At 44.7% G+C, this 19,477-nt stretch overlaps 1 protein-coding gene across 3 annotated transcripts in view; it reads left to right on the top strand.

Annotated features, from left to right (window-relative positions):
* F13A1 (coagulation factor XIII A chain) overlaps positions 1-19,477 on the top strand; it is a 160,731-nt gene that overhangs the window by 126,104 nt on the left and 15,150 nt on the right. For all 3 annotated transcript variants that reach the window (XM_050789671.1, XM_050789670.1, XM_050789672.1), the window contains one exon: positions 11,307-11,467. In XM_050789671.1, the coding sequence (XP_050645628.1) occupies positions 11,307-11,467 (161 nt within the window). The remainder of the gene's footprint in view (positions 1-11,306; positions 11,468-19,477) is intronic.

The following is a 19,477-nucleotide window of genomic DNA, read 5'->3' as shown; positions in this document are numbered from 1 at the left end:
ATAAACATACGTGTGCATGTGTCTTTATAGCAGCATAATTTATAATCCTTTGGGTATATACCCAGTAATGGGATGGCTGGGTCATATGGTACATCTAGTTCTAGATCCTTGAGGAATCGCCATACTGTTTTCCATAATGGTTGAACTAGTTTACAATTCCACCAACAGTGTAAAAGTGTTCCTATTTCTCCACATCCTCTCCAGCACCTGTTGTTTCCTCACTTTTTAATGATCGCCATTCTAACTGGTGTGAGATGGTATCTCATTGTGGTTTTGATTTGCATTTCTCTGATGGCCAGTGATGATGAGCATTTTTTCATGTGTCTGTTGGCTGTATGAATGTCTTCTTTTGAGAAATGTCTGTTCATATCCTTTGCCCACTTTTTGATGGGGTTGTTTGTTTTTTTCTTGTAAATTTGTTTGAGTTCTTTGTAGGTTCTGGATATTAGCCCTTTGTCAGATGAGTAGATTGCAAAAATTTTCTCCCATTCTGTAGGTTGCCTGTTCACTCTGATGGTAGTTTCTTTTGCTGTGCAGAAGCTCTTTAATTTAATGAGATCCCATTTGTCAATTTTGGCTTTTGCTGCTGTTGCTTTTGGTGTTTTAGACATGAAGTCTTTGCCCATCCTATGTCCTGAATGGTACTACCTAGTTTTCCTCTAGGATTTTTATGGTATTAGGTCTAACATTTAAGTCTCTAATCCATCTTGAATTAATTTTCGTATAAGGAGTAAGGAAAGGATCCAGTTTCAGCTTTCTACTTATGGCTAGCCAATTTTCCCAGCACCATTTATTAAATAGGGAATCCTTTCCCCATTTCTTGTTTCTCTCAGGTTTGTCAAAGATCAGATGGCTGTAGATGTGTGGTATTATTTCTGAGGACTCTGTTCTGTTCCATTGGTCTATATCTCTGTTTTGGTACCAGTACCATGCTGTTTTGGTTACTGTAGCCTTGTAGTATAGTTTGAAGTCAGGTAGCGTGATGCCTCCAGCTTTGTTCTTTTGACTTAGGATTGTCTTGGAGATGCGGGCTCTTTTTTGGTTCCATATGAACTTTAAAGCAGTTTTTTCCAATTCTGTGAAGAAACTCATTGGTAGCTTGATGGGGATGGCATTGAATCTATAAATTACCTTGGGCAGTATGGCCATTTTCACGATATTGATTCTTCCTATCCATGAGCATGGTATGTTCTTCCATTTGTTTGTGTCCTCTTTTATTTCACTGAGCAGTGGTTTGTAGTTCTCCTTGAAGAGGTCCTTTACATCCCTTGTAAGTTGGATTCCTAGGTATTTGATTCTCTTTGAAGCAATTGTGAATGGAAGTTCATTCCTGATTTGGCTCTCTGTTTGTCTGTTACTGGTGTATAAGAATGCTTGTGATTTTTGCACATTAATTTTGTATCCTGAGACTTTGCTGAAGTTGCTTATCAGCTTAAGGAGATTTTGGGCTGAGACAATGGGGTTTTCTAAATATACAATCATGTCATCTGCAAACAGGGACAGTTTGACTTCTTCTTTTCCTAACTGAATACCCTTGATTTCTTTCTCTTGCCTAATTGCCCTAGCCAGAACTTCCAACACTATGTTGAATAGGAGTGGTGAGAGAGGGCATCCCTGTCTTGTGCCAGTTTTCAAAGGGAATTTTTCCAGTTTTTGCCCATTCAGTATGATATTGGCTGTGGGTTTGTCATAAATAGCTCTTATTATTTTGAGGTACGTTCCATCAATACCGAATTTATTGAGCGTTTTTAGCATGAAGGGCTGTTGAATTTTGTCAAAAGCCTTTTCTGCATCAATTGAGATAATCATGTGGCTCTTGTCTTTGGTTCTGTTTATATGCTGGATTATGTTTATTGATTTGCAAATGTTGAACCAGCCTTGCATCCCAGGGATGAAGCCCACTTGATCATGGTGGATACGCTTTTTGATGTGTTGCTGAATCCGGTTTGCCAGTATTTTATTGAGGATTTTTGCATCGATGTTCATCAGGGATATTGGTCTAAAATTCTCTTTTTTTGTTGTGTCTCTGCCAGGCTTTGGTATCAGGATGATGTTGGCCTCATAAAATGAGTTAGGGAGGATTCCCTCTTTTTCTATTGATTGGAATAGTTTCAGAAGGAATGGTACCAACTCCTCCTTGTACCTCTGGTAGAATTCAGCTGTGAATCCATCTGGTCCTGGACTTTTTTTGGTTGGTAGGCTATTAATTATTGCCTCAATTTCAGAGCCTGCTATTGATCTATTCAGGGATTCAACTTCTTCCTGGTTTAGTCTTGGAAGAGTGTAAGTGTCCAGGAAATTATCCATTTCTTCTAGATTTTCTAGTTTATTTGCGTAGAGGTGTTTATAGTATTCTCTGATGGTAGTTTGTATTTCTGTGGGGTCGGTGGTGATATCCCCTTTATCATTTTTAATTGCGTCGATTTGATTCTTCTCTCTTTTCTTCTTTATTAGTCTTGCTAGTGGTCTGTCAATTTTGTTGATCTTTTCAAAAAACCAACTCCTGGATTCATTGATTTTTTGGAGAGTATTTTGTGTCTCTATCTCCTTCAGTTCTGCTCTGATCTTAGTTATTTCTAGCCTTCTGCTAGCTTTCGAATGTGTTTGCTCTTGCTTCTCTAGTTCTTTTAATTGTGATGTTAGAGTGTCAATTTTAGATCTTTCCTGCTTTCTCTTGTGGGCATTTAGTGCTATAAATTTCCCTCTACACACTGCTTTAAATGTGTCCCAGAGATTCTGGTATGTTGTATCTTTGTTCTCATTGGTTTCAAAGAACATCTTTATTTCTGCCTTCATTTCGTTATGTACCCAGTAGTCATTCAGGAGCAGGTTGTTCAGTTTCCATGTAGTTGAGCGGTTTTGATTGAGTTTCTTAGTCCTGAGTTCTAGTTTGATTGCACTGTGGTCTGAGAGACAGTTTGTTATAATTTCTGTTCTTGTACATTTGCTGAGGAGTGCTTTACTTCCAATTACGTGGTCGATTTTGGAGTAAGTACGATGTGGTGCTGAGAAGAATGTATATTCTGTTGATTTGGGGTGGAGAGTTCTATAGATGTCTATTAGGTCTGCTTGCTGCAGAGATGAGTTCAATTCCTGGATATCCTTGTTAACTTTCTGTCTCGTTGATCTGTCTAATGTTGACAGTGGAGTGTTGAAGTCTCCCATTATTATTGTATGGGAGTCTAAGTCTCTTTGTAAGTCTCTAAGGACTTGCTTTATGAATCTGGGTGCTCCTGTATTGGGTGCATATATATTTAGGATAGTTAGCTCTTCCTGTTGAATTGATCCCTTTACCATTATGTAATGGCCTTCTTTGTCTCTTTTGATCTTTGATGGTTTAAAGTCTGTTTTATCAGAGACTAGTATTGCAACCCCCCTTTTTTTTGTTCTCCATTTGCTTGGTAAATCTTCCTCCATCCCTTTATTTTGAGCCTATGTATGTCTCTGCGTGTGAGATGGGTCTCCTGAATACAGCAGACTGATGGGTCTTGACTCTATCCAGTTTGCCAGTCTGTGTCTTTTAATTGGAGCATTTAGTCCATTTACATTTAAGGTTAAGATTGTTATGTGTGAACTTGATCCTGCCATTATGATATTAACTGGTTATTTTGCTCGTTAGTTGATGCACTTTCTTCCTAGCCTCGATGGTCTTTACATTTTGGCATGTTTTTGCAATGGCTGGTACCGGTTGTTCCTTTCCATGTTTAGTGCTTCCTTCAGGGTCTCTTGTAAGGCAGGCCTAGTGGTGACAAAATCTCTAAGCATTTGCTTATCTGTAAAGGATTTTATTTCTCCTTCACTTATGAAACTTAGTTTGGCTGGATATGAAATTCTGGGTTTAAAATTCTTTTCTTTAAGAATGTTGAATATTGGCCCCCACTCTCTTCTGGCTTGGAGAGTTTCTGCCGAGAGATCTGCTGTTAGTCTGATGGGCTTCCCTTTGTGGGTAACCCGACCTTTCTCTCTGGCTGCCCTTAAGATTTTTTCCTTCATTTCAACTTTGGTGAATCTGGCAATTATGTGTCTTGGAGTTGCTCTTCTCGAGGAGTATCTTTGTGGCGTTCTCTGTATTTCCTGGATTTGAATGTTGGCCTGCCCTACTAGGTTGGGGAAGTTCTCCTGGATGATATCCTGAAGAGTGTTTTCCAACTTGGTTCCATTTTCCCCCTCACTTTCAGGCACCCCAATCAGACGTAGATTTGGTCTTTTTACATAATCCCATACTTCTTGCAGGCTTTGTTCATTTCTTTTTCTTCTTTTTTCTTTTGGTTTCTCTTCTCGCTTCATTTCATTCATTTGATCCTCAATCGCAGATACTCTTTCTTCCAGTTGATCGAGTCGGTTACTGAAGCTTGTGCATTTGTCACGTATTTCTCGTGTCATGGTTTTCATCTCTTTCATTTCGTTTATGACCTTCTCTGCATTAATTACTCTAGCCATCAATTCTTCCACTTTTTTTTCAAGATTTTTAGTTTCTTTGCGCTGGGTACGTAATTCCTCCTTTAGCTCTGAGAAATTTGATGGACTGAAGCCTTCTTCTCTCATCTCGTCAAAGTCATTCTCCGTCCAGCTTTGATCCATTGCTGGCGATGAGCTGCGCTCCTTTGCCATGGGAGATGCGCTCTTATTTTTTGAATTTCCAGCTTTTCTGCCCTGCTTTTTCCCCATCTTTGTGGTTTTATCTGCCTTTGGTCTTTGATGATGGTGATGTACTGATGGGGTTTTGGTGTAGGTGTCCTTCCTGTTTGATAGTTTTCCTTCTAACAGTCAGGACCCTCAGCTGTAGGTCTGTTGGAGATGGCTTGAGGTCCACTCCAGACCCTGTTTGCCTGGGTATCAGCAGCAGAGGCAGCAGAAGATAGAATATTTCTGAACAGCGAGTGTACCAGTCTGATTCTTGCTTTGGAAGCTTCCTCTCAGGGGTGTACTCCACCCTGTGAGGTGTGGGGTGTCAGACTGCCCCTAGTGGGGGATGTCTCCCAGTTAGGCTACTCAGGGGTCAGGGACCCACTTGAGCAGGGAGTCTGTCCCTTCTCAGATCTCAACCTCCGTGTTGGGAGATCCACTGCTCTCTTCAAAGCTGTCAGACAGAGTCGTTTGCGTCTGCAGAGGTTTCGGCTGTGTTTGTTATTGCCCTGTCCCCAGAGGCGGAGTCTACAGAGACAGGCAGGTTTCCTTGAGCTGCTGTGAGCTCCACCCAGTTCGAGCTTCCCAGCAGCTTTGTTTACCTACTTAAGCCTCAGCAATGGCGAGCGCCCCTCCCCCAGCCTCGCTGCTGCCTTGCCGATAGATCACAGACTGCTGTGCTAGCAATGAGGGAGGCTCCGTGGGTGTGGGACCCTCCCGGCCAGGTGTGGGATATGATCTCCTGGTGTGCCTGTTTGCTTAAAGCGCAGTATTGGGGTGGGAGTTACCCGATTTTCCAGGTGTTGTGTGTCTCAGTTCCCCTGGCTAGGAAAAGGGATTCCCTTCCCCCTTGCGCTTCCCAGGTGAGGCGATGCCTCGCCCTGCTTCAGCTCTCGCTGGTCGGGCTGCAGCAGCTGACCAGCACCGATCGTCCGGCACTCCCCAGTGAGATGAACCCAGTACCTCAGTTGAAAATGCAGAAATCACCGGTCTTCTGTGTCGCTCGCGCTGGGAGTTGGAGACTGGAGCTGTTCCTATTCGGCCATCTTGCTCCGCCCTCTACCTCTGTCATCTCTTGTGGGGCCTCTTTCTCGTCCTTGCATACACATCCTTCCAAGCATTTTCGTCACTATAAAAACAGAATATTTTAAGAAGATAAGGGTCCATATGCTGCAGCTTACCTTGGGGATCACAATCTCAAAAAATCACATTTCCTAGGAAGTTCATATTTGGTGGACACAATAGTTGACCACACGATGGGCAACACGAGTCAATTGGAAGAAACTGGTCTCCAGGCAGAGCATGAGTTAGAGCAGGTTGCAAAGGACCTCGATGCTTTGGGGCACCAAGTTCTGTTGGCCTGACGTGCAGCACTGAAAAGAAAAGTGCACAAATCGTAATTTTGACAAAGCAAAAGCAAGCAAAACTAATACACTCCCCGGGATGGCCAAGCCACAAGTCTCAATTGCTCTCAAGCTCTCTGGATTTTGTGGCTGTCACAGATCATGGTAACCTTGCTGAGGTTTCGGAAAATATTCCCAGAAAAATGAGAAACTATTTTTAAAAATCCTGATTCCAAGGAACTTACTCAAATTTGAAGGAAGCCAATCTCCCTAGCTTCAGTAATAGAACTAACAATTAAGAAATCACTATAGTGGGGCCAGGCGTGGTGGCTCATGCCTGTAATCCCAGCCCTTTGGGAGGCTGAGGCGGGTAGATCACCTGAGGTCAGGAGCTCGAGACCAGCCTGGCCAGCATGGTGAAACCTCATCTCTACTAAAAATACAAAAAATTATCCAGGCATTGTGGCAGATGCCTGTAATCCCGGCTACTTGGGAGGCTAAGACAGGAGAATCATCTGAACTCAGGAGGCACTATAAGGTTTTTTTTTTTTTGAAACTGAAAGATTTGGCGCTTTTCTTATTCCTAGGGTAGTAAAGGTAATTTTCATGGAAAAGAATAGTCAGTGTAAAGGACTGAAGAGGACAACAGTCATGGGGATTGTTTAAAACAGGCAGCCACATTTGATTTCAGAGAGTTTTGCAAATAGAGAATTCTGGATGTAAGCGATGACTGTGTAACCTACCAGCTATGTTTCCTGAGGGAGTTACTTAAGCACTCTGAGCTCTCTCCCCTCATCTGCAAAGGGGAACAATAGCACGCACACCACAGCGTTCTTCATTCATTCCCCAAACCTTTATTTAGTGCTTGCAGGTCCGGGTTCTGTTTTATACTGGAGACACAACAATGCCTATTCTTACTGAATTTCTGATCTCATGGGGAAACCAAACAAACAAGTGAATCTATAGTATAGTTATATGGGTAATAGAAAAATATAAAGCAGGTTAAGGAAAACAGGGCATACTTGTGGAGGTGGTCAGAAAAAAAAAAAACCTGTCTAATAAGGTGACATTTAACAGAGACCTGACTGAAGGTCAGAAGTGAGCATTCCAGCCAGAAGAAACTGTATGTGCAAAGGTCCTGGGGCCAGAACATGTCTGATGTGTTCAATGAGCAGGAACGAGCCAGAATCAGGAACAAAGGTGGCAAGGAGGCAGTGCTGGATGCAGACCATATAAAGAATTGTAGGCCTTTATAAGGTCTTTGGTTTTTATTTTCAGTGAGCTGAGGGCCTTTAGAGAGTTTTGAGCAGAAATGTGGCATAATCTAACTTAGGTTTTGAAAAGACCACTGGCTGCTGTGTTGAGAAGAGACTAAAGAGGAAGTAGGGCTGAAGGTTGGAGACTGGTAGGATGTTTCTGCAGTCGCTACACTGAGAGGTGCTGATACTAGTGATGGAAGCAGCGAGAACTAGTCCGATCCGGGCATGTGCTGAAGGTGGAGCCCGCCTGATTGGCTGATGGACTGGATATGTGGTGTTAGAGAAGGAGGGTGTGGAGGAAACCAGATGAGTGATAAATGTGAAACATTTGGCACATGGTAGACTCTCAGTAAATGGTAACTGCCAACATGTTTACATTTGGGGAAACTGAAGCTGGAAAGATGAGTCGATGTGTTCAAGCCCCTAAACAGCAATGAGAGGCAAAGCAGATAATAGAGTAGACAAATAATAGCAGTGACAGTGAGCCAGTTCAGTGTAAACTTGGCCCCAAGTGGGCCAGTTCCCTCCCTTGTGCCCCCATTACCTGCAGTCTAGCACAGATCCTTAGACAAAGAACCAAATATCAGCCCTTTTCCCACCTCACAAGTGTCCTGTCTCGTAATCTCCTTCCCCTTCCCTCTCTAATCCAATTAAAGAACGAGCTTTTATGGGTGAGCAGAACGATATCATTCTGTCAGTCACTGACCTAGGGAGAGCTGACCAAACCTCCGCCTGAGTCCATGGGAACACATCTCCCACTCACTTGGCCGGCCCCAGCTTGTCCTGAATAACTTGAAGGGAACTGGGCACTCTTTGTTCCTGTGCCCTGCAGGCAGGTGGCATTAACCGTGAGCAATAAATTGTGTATTGAAATATAAATTAAATTGCAGTATATTGCAAAAAGCCACATAACTTTAGGCCTTGATCAAGCATTCTTAGATGCCCCTGTTGCAAAGAAAGTTTTCCAAGTAGAATGGGAGGCATACTTTCCAGATTGATGATTAAAGGAAATGCGTGTGCTAGAATCAGCTTGGGAGATCTGAATAACTTAAACCTCTCCATACCTTCAAAGGTGCTATCATTTCCACTTGGCTATATTTAGTTTTCTTCGCTTTTTGGAAAAGAGATGAGGCAGCTCCAGTCTGTGTCTCCCTTGGCTTTCCCCAGACACCGTAAATGATATTGGCAGCATCCCAGCCCCACCGCTCACAGCGCGAAAACCTATTCCTCCTTCTCTTGCCACGTTTAATCAACTTTATCTAGAACAATTTCTTGTGCAGTGTCAAAACACAGCACTTACATAACATACTATTTCAGAAGCACTGTTCTCTTGGGCTCTGAAGCACAGCCTGGTTTCTTTAGTGCTCTGATTTAGGAGGTGTTCTGCCTCAGAGAAGAGAGGGTCCTGATACCGAGATTATAAAGGTAGCAAGAGCCTCTGTAAAGAAGTCATATCCCACTAGCCAAAAGAAATCCAGTGGTCAAACACAGTCCTCTAGAAATAGCCAGGGGAAGGCATTTTATTATTGTTATTACTGGAGGCAGCTAGAGGCAAAATGCAGGTTCTTCGAGGCCTTCCACCTTGCCATTTCATCCATTCTATCTAGAGACACGACAAACTGACCGTTTATGCTCATCTGAGGCTGTAACCAATAGAGGGCCAGAACCTCACTCATCTAGACTATTAATCGCAAGGGGAGTCACGGAGGAAGCAGGGTCCAGGCGTAGGTCCAAAGACAGCAATAAGAGCCGGTCATTCCAAAAGGCAGGACCTGGGAGCCAAGGTCAAGGCAAGGTCACAGCTTTAAAGAACCAGCTCTAAATAGAACAGCTCTGCTCCAGAAATCAAGCCAACAAAGCTAGCTCTTCAGTGCTTGCCTAAAATACATTCTGATAATCCACCTGCTGTATGCAGGGTTTCTTGGTTTCAGCACCATTGACATTATGGGCTGGATGCTTTGTTGTGGTACTATCCTGTGCACTGTAGGATGTTTAGCAGCATTTTTGGCCCCTATCCAGCAGCTTCCAGTAGTAACTCACCCTCCACCCCAGTTGTGACAATCAAAAAGGTCTCCAGACATTGCCAAATGTCCCCTGGGGGTAACATTGCCCCCTACTGACAACTACTAGTCTACGATGACCAACCTTTCCAGTTTTCCAGGGATCGATGGGGTTCCCAGGATGCAGGCCTTTCAATTTAAAATCCAGGTGGTCCTCAGTCCACCCTAACTCTGGCCCTAACTTACCCCTTCTGCTGTTGGAACCTCCCATCTCTCAGAGCATCTCACACTTGAATAGGCATTGTCTGGGATCTTATCCAAATGCAGATGCTGACTTCAGTGGTGCAGTAAGAAGTCAGAGACCCTGCATCTGTAACAAGCTCCCAGGTCTGCAGACCACAGGAGGAACAGCAAAGACCTAGACTGGAAAGCCATCTCTTCCACTGGAACCCAGGCTGTCTGCAGGGCTGATTCTACAGGGATGCCCCTGGTTGTTGGAGGGGCCCTTCTCAACCCTGGCTGCACATCAGAGTCAGCTGCAGAGCTTTTAAAAATACAGGTGTCTGGGTCCTCCAAGGCTCTGATTTAATTGGCCTGGAATGAGATCCAGCTTGGTCGGTCTTTACGGTCCCCAGGTGATTGTGATATAGAGCCAAGACTGAGGACTCTTCAATCTGAAGTCTTGGAAGCAGGCACAGCACTTACGCATCTGGAAAGAGACTTCCAAATAGAAGTGCTGCCCAAGGCAGAGGCCTTCCCAGCCTCTTGGTCTTCAAGGTCCAGAGCCAGTTGCTGCAGATCCAGCACAGGTGTGAGAGTTCCTCTACAGATGATGGGCATGGCTCAATGCACCTACACCTTCGAGCCAGTGGGGAGTCAGCGGCCCTGCTCTCTGCTCTGGTGCATGCCCATCCACAGGCACTCCACGCTCCTGCAAACTGCTGTTCCGTACAGCAGACTAAAATGTATTACCCTCTGCACTCGAATTGTTGGCCATGAAGCTGTTTCCTTCAATAACTTCCACAGAAAGGAGAAGTCTTTGGCAAAAGCCAGAAATTGAGAATGAAAGCAGTAAAGACATTCAGGTCTGTGGAGGTTCATAGAGTCTGTTCCCTGCGGCTGGGGATGGAGGAATGAGTCACCCATTCACCTGCAGGGTCTGCCAGCTGTCGGCTCATGCAGGCATCTGGCTCCGACCGGGTAGCAGCGAGTGCACACCTGGGCTCAGCCTACAGAGAAACTGCCCATTGCTCTCTAGAATCCTGGACAGTGGGAAATGGGAGTTAGAGAGAGAAAGTGAGCCAGAGCCACAAGATAGAACTCACCATCCTCAGCCCAGATGGTAATTGGAGGGGAGCCAGGACCACTCCCCATCCTCCAAATGCCATTCTCGTTGGCTTGTCCCCAGGACCTAGAAATCTGACATCAGTGACTGGTTTCCATTGAGAGAACAATCATTTGGCACAGAGGTCTTCTAAATCACAAACAGAGGTTTGGAGATAGTTGAATGCCTTTGGTAGAAACTGGTTTCAACAGCTTCCTTCTCTTAAATAGAAAAATCATGATATCAGATTGGAGAGAAAATGTGGAGTGCTACAATGTTTATGTAGTTGACAATTTTGTCTGAGTGTGGCCCATGGTCTAGGTGAGACACTTCTTATTCGACAAGGGGATCGCGTGTGGGATGGGGGCCTTGGACTTCAGCACCCCACATGTTCCATTTTGGGATGATCCCAGCCCAAATCAAAGCCACCGTTAAAACCCCTTGATCCTTCTTTGCCACAAAAATCACATCTTTTCCACAGCATTTCTTTTACAACAGCAAAAGAACTGTTTGGAAGGTTTGACACATTTTCTCCAGTAAGACTTCAGTGAATATTAAATTTCCAGCACATTCTTTACCTAAGAAGCAGGACAGCTTATCCCCAATTGACTCTTCGTTCCACTTGCCCCTTACCTTTGCTGTGTTCCTGGTGGCTTCCAGGCTACTGTGGGAAGGATGGGGAAACTTGGGGAAAGGTAAAGTAGATGCTGTCTCAAGTCTTGATGCCAGGCCCGTGTGTGTTTTCTCCTGCCAGTCAAGAAAGAGGCGGTACTGATCCAAGCCGGCGAGTACATGGGTCAGCTGCTGGAACAAGCGTCCCTGCACTTCTTTGTCACAGCTCGCATCAATGAGACCAGGGATGTTCTGGCTAAGCAAAAGTCCACCGTGCTGACCATCCCTAAGCTCATCATCAAGGTCAGTCTTAGCGTCTCATCCTGGAACAGAGAGAAAGGCACACAGACTTACTGTTCATGTGTGCATGTGTGTGCTTGTGTGTGTGTGTGTGTGTGAATGAATGTCCTGCTCAAAAAAAAAAAAAAAATACCAGTGCTAGGATCCTCCTGTTCTTTGAAAGAAGTAAACTGCCCTATATATAGACACATACATATAACACTTTCCTCTCCAGATTTAAATATATAGATGTGGTTGCAGATATAAATATAACCTGTGGGTATAAACACACTTGTGGAGGAAGATAAAGATGTGTAATGGCTACAGATACTTAGAACTTTCATTGTCTCCAGAATAAAGTGGGTCAGGCATGCCATAAGAGGTAGATAAACTGCCTGCAACATTTTGCACAGTAATTTTGTTTATGGAGGTATAATTGTGGACAGTAGATCGCACAGATCAAAATATACAGCTTGATGATGATTTTGTATGTGTGTGTGCCTTGCAACCACGAGCCAGATGAAGAAATGGAGGATTTCAAACACCCCCAGAAAGTTCCCTCATGCCTTTTCTAGCCAATAACCCCCTGGACCATCACCAAGATAATAACTTTTCTGACTTCTGTCACCATAGGTTTTTTTGCATGTTTGACCAGTAGTTTTCATGGTGCCTCTCCAGTGATCACCAGAAATCTCTGCCCAAGTGGCTCAGGAGACTTGGCAGAGGAAGGCCGAGGATGGATGAGAGTGGGAGACAAATGTGGGAGCCCATGTGCTCCTACTTCTCAGACTCACCACTGTAGTTTCTGGGGGTTCTGTGGTTAAATCCATGAGACACCTTCCTGTCCTTGAAGCAGGAACCCAGGCCTCTGGCAGGGACCCTGAGAAGTGATATCTCATGCAGCCCTTATCCAGGGCACATAGAGCCCTTCTCTAGTCTCTGGAGAACAATCTTCTTGAAGTGATTGAGAGCAATTAGCACAGATCCTGCTAAACTACATTGCTCTAAAGTGGTAGATAAATCAAAGCTTTATAAAGTTGATCATATTTTAATGGTCCTAGAGGTGGGCAGGGTGAGGGTAGTCCTTGCTTCTCATGAATCCTTTGCTGTGAATCATTTGGAAAGCTAATGGCTGCTGTGCAGCCTTCAGCATGGCAGTGTTCCTTGGGTAACTACTGGGCTCCAGACACTGTTTTTAAAGCACTTTACATGGGTGCATTTTCAACCACCAACAACCCCACAAGGTAAAGAGTATTGGCATCCCTTTACAGATGAGAAAACTGAAGCACAGAGAGGTTCTATAGCTCCTCCAAGGCCATACAGCCAGCAAACAGTGGAGCTGGGCTTCCAACCCCAGCAGGCTGGCTGCAAAAGCAGCGCTGGGAACCAGCTCCTTCAACTATTCTTATGGTCTGGTCCTGTGTGATTGACACAGTGAGACACCCCAAGGCAAGGCCCATCCAAGCTCACAGGCATGTAATGCCCTTCAGGGAGCAGAACACCAGGCCGTTCTTTTCTACAAAGGCCTACATTGTCATGTCTCTGGTTCCTTCGCCTCTGTCACGGCCCACAGCCCACCATGGCATTATCTGCACAGGAAGGTGGAAAAGAAAGAATGAAAATGAGGATGTGCAGGGTTGGCAGGCAAAGTCAGAAACAAATGCAAAATGGAGAAGTGGGGATTACGGTTGCTGCAGAGATATCATCATCCAAGAGAACGTGAAGTTAATTGCTTAAGGTGCAGGAGGCCCTAACCCGGAAGTTGTTCTTCACAGCTGGCTCTTCCTACAGACATGTGGCAGCCCCTGCTGCAGGCCTGTCCCAGCCACTTGGTGGAAGCAGCTTTTGCTACCCTTGTGGGCCGTTGAGCAGGTTTCATTTATGAGCTCAACCCTGAACCTTCCCCACCAGCAGCAAGGCCTGCGTGTGTACCTAATTATGAAGTGACGGCCTGTCCCTGCAAAGGTCTCAGGAGAGAGCCTTCCCGAGCTGTGAAGTGCTCAAACCACAGCAGAAAATAGAATTTAATTGCACCACTGATAATAAACCGGATGTATGAAGGAAACTGATAACTTTCATCTTTTAGGCACTATTAATTTGAAGGATTATTTGTTAGTTATCTTCTGGGCTTACTTAAAGAGCAGTTTAATTCCCAAGGAGCACAATCAGAATACCTTATCCCACAAGTTAGCAGACCTGGGCATGGAGAGAGTACTTTAAACGGAGAGTTGTTTTGTTTTGTGTTTCCTTCCACAAAGGAATCAGAGATGCTGCTCCTGGAGGAAACTTATTTAGAAGTAGGGACATTTGATAGGGAAGAGAGCATGAAACAGATGGAAATTCTGGCTTCTGTCCATGCCAAGTTTGTTCAAAAAGGTGGAATGGGGCATCATCCCATAAACTGCTCTTTAACCATTAGCCCTACTAACTCTAAGGATAACCTAAATCCACATTGAGTAGAAGTGCTCCTGGGTAAAGCTCCCATACCCTAAGGACCACCCAGGAGTCACAGAGCTGTGAGAGGGCCTGGGTGCAGAAGCTCTGGTCTGTGGACTGGGGACCTGCCTAGCTTCCCGGAGATGTGAAATGCAGAGTCACAGCAGGGGAGGGGAGGAGGAAGGGGAAGGGAGGGAGAGGAGAGAAGAACAGAGGGGAGAGGAGAGAACAGAGGAGAAAAGGAGGGAGGGAGGGGAGGAGAGGATGGAGAGGAGAAAAAGAGGAAAGAAAAGAGGAGGGCACAGGAGGGAAGAGGAGAGAACAGAAAAGAAGAGGAAGGGACAGGAGGGAAAAAAGAGGGAGAATGGAGAGGAGAAGAGAAAAAAAAGGGGAGAGGACAGTAATAAGAAAACTTAAAGTTGAAATATTCCAAAGGAGGCCTGGGGGAGGAGTCAGATAAATTATATAAAACAAAACTCGATTGTTGAGTTATTTTCCTTCCTTCCTTCCTTCCTTCCTTCCTTCCTTCCTTCCTTCCTTCCTTCCTTCCTTCTTTCCTTTCTTTCTATTTTTATTTTAGGTTTGAGGGTACGTATGAAGGTTTGTTATGTAGATACACATGTGTCACAGGGGTTTGGTGTACATATTATTACATCACCCAGGCATTAAGCCCAGTACCCAGTAGTTACCTTTTCTGTTCCTCTCCCTCCTCCCACCCTCCTCACTCAAGTAGACCCCAGTGTCTATTGTTTCCTTCTGTGTGTTCATAAGTTCTCATCATTTAGCTCCCACTTGTAAGTGAGAACATGTGGTATTATGTTTTCTGTTCCTGCATTAGTTTGCTAAGAATTATAGCTTCCATGAGCTCTTTTTGTTTTTTTCATATGCTTATTGGCCATGTGTATGCTCATGTCCCTTGCCCACTTTTTAATGGGGTTGTTTTTTTTCCTGTAAACATGTTCAAGTTCCTTATAGATGCTGGATATTGGCAACATCACCAATCATCAGAGAAATGCAAATCAAAGCCACCATGAGATACTATCTCATACCAGTCAGAATGGCTATAATTAAAAAGTCAAAAAATAACAGGTACTGGTGGGGTTGTGGAGAAAAAGGAACACTTATACATGGTTAGTGGGAGTGTAAACTAGTTCAGTCCTTGTGGAAAACAGTGTAGCGATTCCTGAAAAAACTAAATACAGAAATACCATTTGACCCAGCAATCCCATTACTGGGTATATACCCAAAAGGAATATAAATCATTCTCTCATAAAGATACATGCACATATATGTTTATTGCAGCACTATTCACAATATCACACACATGGAATCAACCTAAATGCCCATCAATGGTAGACTGGACACAATGCAGCCACAGCTATAAAAAAGGATGAGGACATGTCCTTTGCAGGAACACAAATGGAGCCAGAGGCCATTATCTTAGCAAACTAACACAGGAAGAGAAAACTGAATACTGCATGTTCTCGCTTATAAGTGGGAGCTAAAAGATGGGAACATATGGATATATAGAGGGAAACAACACACACAGGGTCCTGTTGGAGAATGGAGGGTGGGAGGAGGGAGAGGATCAGGAAAAATAACTAATGGGTACTAGGTTTAATGTCTTTGTGACAAAATAATCTGTACAACCCTCATGACACAAATTCACCTATACAACAAACCTGCACATGTACCTTGAACTTAAAATAAAAGGTTTTTAAACAATGAGGACTTGGAAAGGGAGCTAAATGCAGTAAAAGTACAAAACCACAATGGCTCAGAGGTCCAGAATTACATAGGACATATTTCTCTAAATTCTAAGAAAATGCTTACACCCTTTTTCAACCTCTTTGAGCCTGGATGGACACACAACTGACTGAGCCTCAAGGTTGCTGCGGGCAAATGTGCCAGGCACAGGGTGCAATTATGTGAGAGACAGAGAGGAGACCACAGCCCTTCCTACTCAGCTCAGTCACGAGAAGGGTTGGGACCAGCCCCTGGTGATTATGATGACAGCAGCTATGATTTATTAAGCACTACATTATTAAACGCCTTTCTTCTGTGATCTTATTTAACCCTCTCTACCATCCTACAAGGAGGACGTTACTATAACCTCTGTTTTACTGATTAGAAAACTGAGAGGACCAGAGAAGGCAGTGCTTTGTAGCACAGTGGTCAGAACATGGGCTCTGGAAACAAACTATCTGAGTTTAAAGCTTGTTTTCTGAACATCATAACTGTGTAAGCCTGGACAGATCATTTCACCTCTCTTGGCTTCTGCGTTCTCATCTGTAAGTCAAAAGCAATGGTAACTCTCCTCCTGGGGTCTTTGTGAGTATGTTATGAGTCAATAGATGCCTGAGTCACAGTGCACACCTATATATGTTGGTTGCTGCTGTTATTGCCATTATTGCTGTTTATTAGTAACTGGCCCGTGATCACGTGCCTACTGAGGGAAGCAGAGACACTTCTGGCCCAGGTCTTCCTGACTGTGCTGGTCTTCCAGTCTGTGCTGGCAGCTGTTGGGCTACAGTGGAACTATCACACAAAGCAGAGGCGGTCATTGACTTTGCAGAGAGTTTTGTATTCAAGGGAGGAGAGATCACCCACACTTGAGTGGTGTGGGACATCAAGAATTAAGACTGTAGAAAGATGAATGGTCCCCAGTGAACGGATAACGTTCAACCAGTAGAGATGGATGGAGAGATCCCTTCAGATGCTAGGAAGAAAATGTTAGCAAGGGCTAGAAGGGAGGTGGAGCAGTGAGAAGCGTGCCTTGGCTGGGGTGGAGGCTGGGAGCAGGGATGAGTAAGGGTAACCTGAGAAAGATAGTTTAAGGCTATGTTGAGGGGAGTCTACAATTTTGGATGAGAGCTTTATCATCGACTCTGTGAACAAAGAGGCTTCAGGGGAATTTCTAGAGTAGGAATGTAACACGATCGTCAACTCCGCTCTCCCACAAGTCGGAGCCACTTTTTCTTACTCCCTTCTCTTCAAAGCCTTTGCCCAAAGCATTGTCTTCTCCAGAAAGTACCCAACTCAGCCTTGGAACTGGAGTTTCCTAAAAGCTAGTTTCCAGCTGTTGTTACCTGATTCCCCTTTAGAGCAAATCTAGGCCAATCTGGAACAATATTGGGCTCACATGTCTGAATCCAAGTCACTGTCAACCAAAGCAGGCCAGTGGCTTCCTGTTTGTGCATCCCAGTGGACCCAGTCATGGATTTCACTGGTCCCTGTGGTGATAAAGATGGGGACTGGGCTCAATTGTGCTCCCAGTCAACCATTCCCAGCACCCACCATATGTGAGTCAGAATGTGTGATCCTCACATGGAAACAGGCAGAGAGAGACAGTCATTAAACTTTAATGAGCACACATCTCTTTCCCCATGCTATCAAAATATTTTGACGAGAAAAGAAAATTTCATTACAATCAGACATAGAATTTTTCTCTGCCTTCCCATGTGTTGCTTGTTCTCTCTCTCTCTCTCTCTCTCTCTCACACACACACACACACACACACACACACACACACACACATCCTCTCTCTCTGAACTTCAGTATCCCCTTTGCAAAGTGAATACACTATGATTATACTGCTCCTCCTGTTAAGTACAGGCACATATAAAACACAGCCTTGGGGGGATTCCCATCTGTAGCAACATTTGTGAGAATGCATGGCCCGTGTCCGAACCTAGTAGCTGTTGGTAAATGTTCTCTTTCTCCTCCGTAGTCCCATCAATGCCTGGGGGTTGCTTAGAGCAGTGTGTGGGCCACTGGACTGAAGAGGGCCAGTGGCCTGAATGTGGCCCTCACCTAGTGGCATGGAATCTCTTGAATCTCTGGTCACCAGGTGTTGAGTGTATGCAGCATTCCCTGTGGAATGGGGCCTTCGTCATGCAGGAAGGCCTGCCTTGGAGATCCTGATGTAAGGCTTGGGGGAGAGAGGAGATGCCCACATGTTCCTTCAATGATCTCTACTCAGTACCTGCCATTCTAAAGCAGCTCAGGAGCCAGCACTTCCATGGTATTCTCACGTGGAAAAAGTCTTGCAGCCTTTGCAGGATGTCAGCAAGCACTGATAGAACTAAATTTCTCATATGAACTAGGAACAATTTTGCTAGGAAAAAACATGACCATTTTTTATGCATGTGAGTTTTAAAGTTGGAAGCATAAGCAAACAGGTGTCTTCAAATTTTTCAAAAAAAAACTTTTAAAATGAGGACAACTGACTGTTTCCAGGAGTTTTTAAAAGTAAGCATTTGCTCTCTACTTATTTTGTCCATCAGCTGAATGACTTTCCAGTTTTTATTTATCTCTTTATTTAGTCACTGGTGCATTCATCCATTCTTCATGTAGTTATTTGGTGCCCACTCTGTAAATAAACTGTAGCAAATGCCTAGAGCTTTCAAAACCATTATCAGAGAGGCCGGGCACAGTGGCTCACACCTGTAATCCCAGCACTTCGGGAGGCCAAGGCAGGTGGATCCCTTGAGGTCAGGAGTTTGAGACGAACCTAGCCAACAAGGTTAAATCCCGTTTCTACTGAAAATACAAAAATTAGCCAGGCCGTGGTGGTGCATGCCTGTAATCCCAGCTACTCAGGAAGTTGAGGTAGGAGAATCACTTGAATCCAGGAAACAGAGGCTGCAGTGAGCCAAGATCCCGCCATTGCACTCCAGCCTGGGTGACAGAGCAAGACAAAACAAAAACAAAACAAAAACAAAACATTACCAGAGAGAAATTCAACAGTGAGAACATTTTCTTTCTTTCTTTTTTTTCTTAGACAGAGTCTTGCTTGTTGCCCAGGCTCTGTTGCCCAGTGGTGTGATCTCGGCTCACTGCAACCTCATCTCCTGGGTTCAAGCAATTCTCCTACCTCAGCCTCCCGAATAGCTGGGATTACAGGTGCCCACCACCACGCCCAACTAATTTTTGCATTTTTAGTAGAGACGGGGTTTCACCATGTTGGCCAGGCTGATCTCGAACTCCTGACCTCAAGTGATCCACCCGCCTCGGCCTCCCAAATTGGCAGATTTCAGGCGTAAGCCTTCGCACCCAGCCAACAGTGAGAACATTTTTGTTGTGTTTTTCTGAAATGGGGTAAGATTGCTACCACTTTCTTTCAGCACTGGCTCACCTGGAACAGCTCCAGGAGTGCAGTTGCTCTGTTTTAACCTGAGCTAACCAGCACTTATACAGAGCCTGGGGTGCTCCTCTTGTAAGGACAGTGTACATGGGGCCTGTGAAAGAGGCTTAACCCACAGAAATTGACTTCAACAAGCAGAATGTCTACATGACCAACACTGTTTGGTGGGGCGTTGTATAGATAACACAAGACCCATGGGAAGTATCACTACTGACCCCAGAGAGGAGGCAGGGATCTTCCTCTGGGCGGCTTCCCAGGCTTCTCCTTTGCAAACTGTGCCCATCTGGGGGGTGGGAAGGAGAAAGTGAGGGGACTCAGTGCAGCCCACTCACCAATCATCAAGCCCTGCAGCCTGGCATGAAGCCACGTCCCCCCCAAAAAGGGGGGGGTCCCTTTCCACTTTGCACAGTTGCACCCTGGCTCCAGCCACATGTCCAGATCTCTTCCAACTT

Source organism: Macaca thibetana, chromosome 4 (assembly GCF_024542745.1).
Source record: "Macaca thibetana thibetana isolate TM-01 chromosome 4, ASM2454274v1, whole genome shotgun sequence".
NCBI lineage: Eukaryota > Metazoa > Chordata > Mammalia > Primates > Cercopithecidae > Macaca > Macaca thibetana.
The sequence above is the reverse complement of the archived record's forward strand: the minus strand, read 5'-3'. Positions and strand labels throughout refer to the sequence as shown.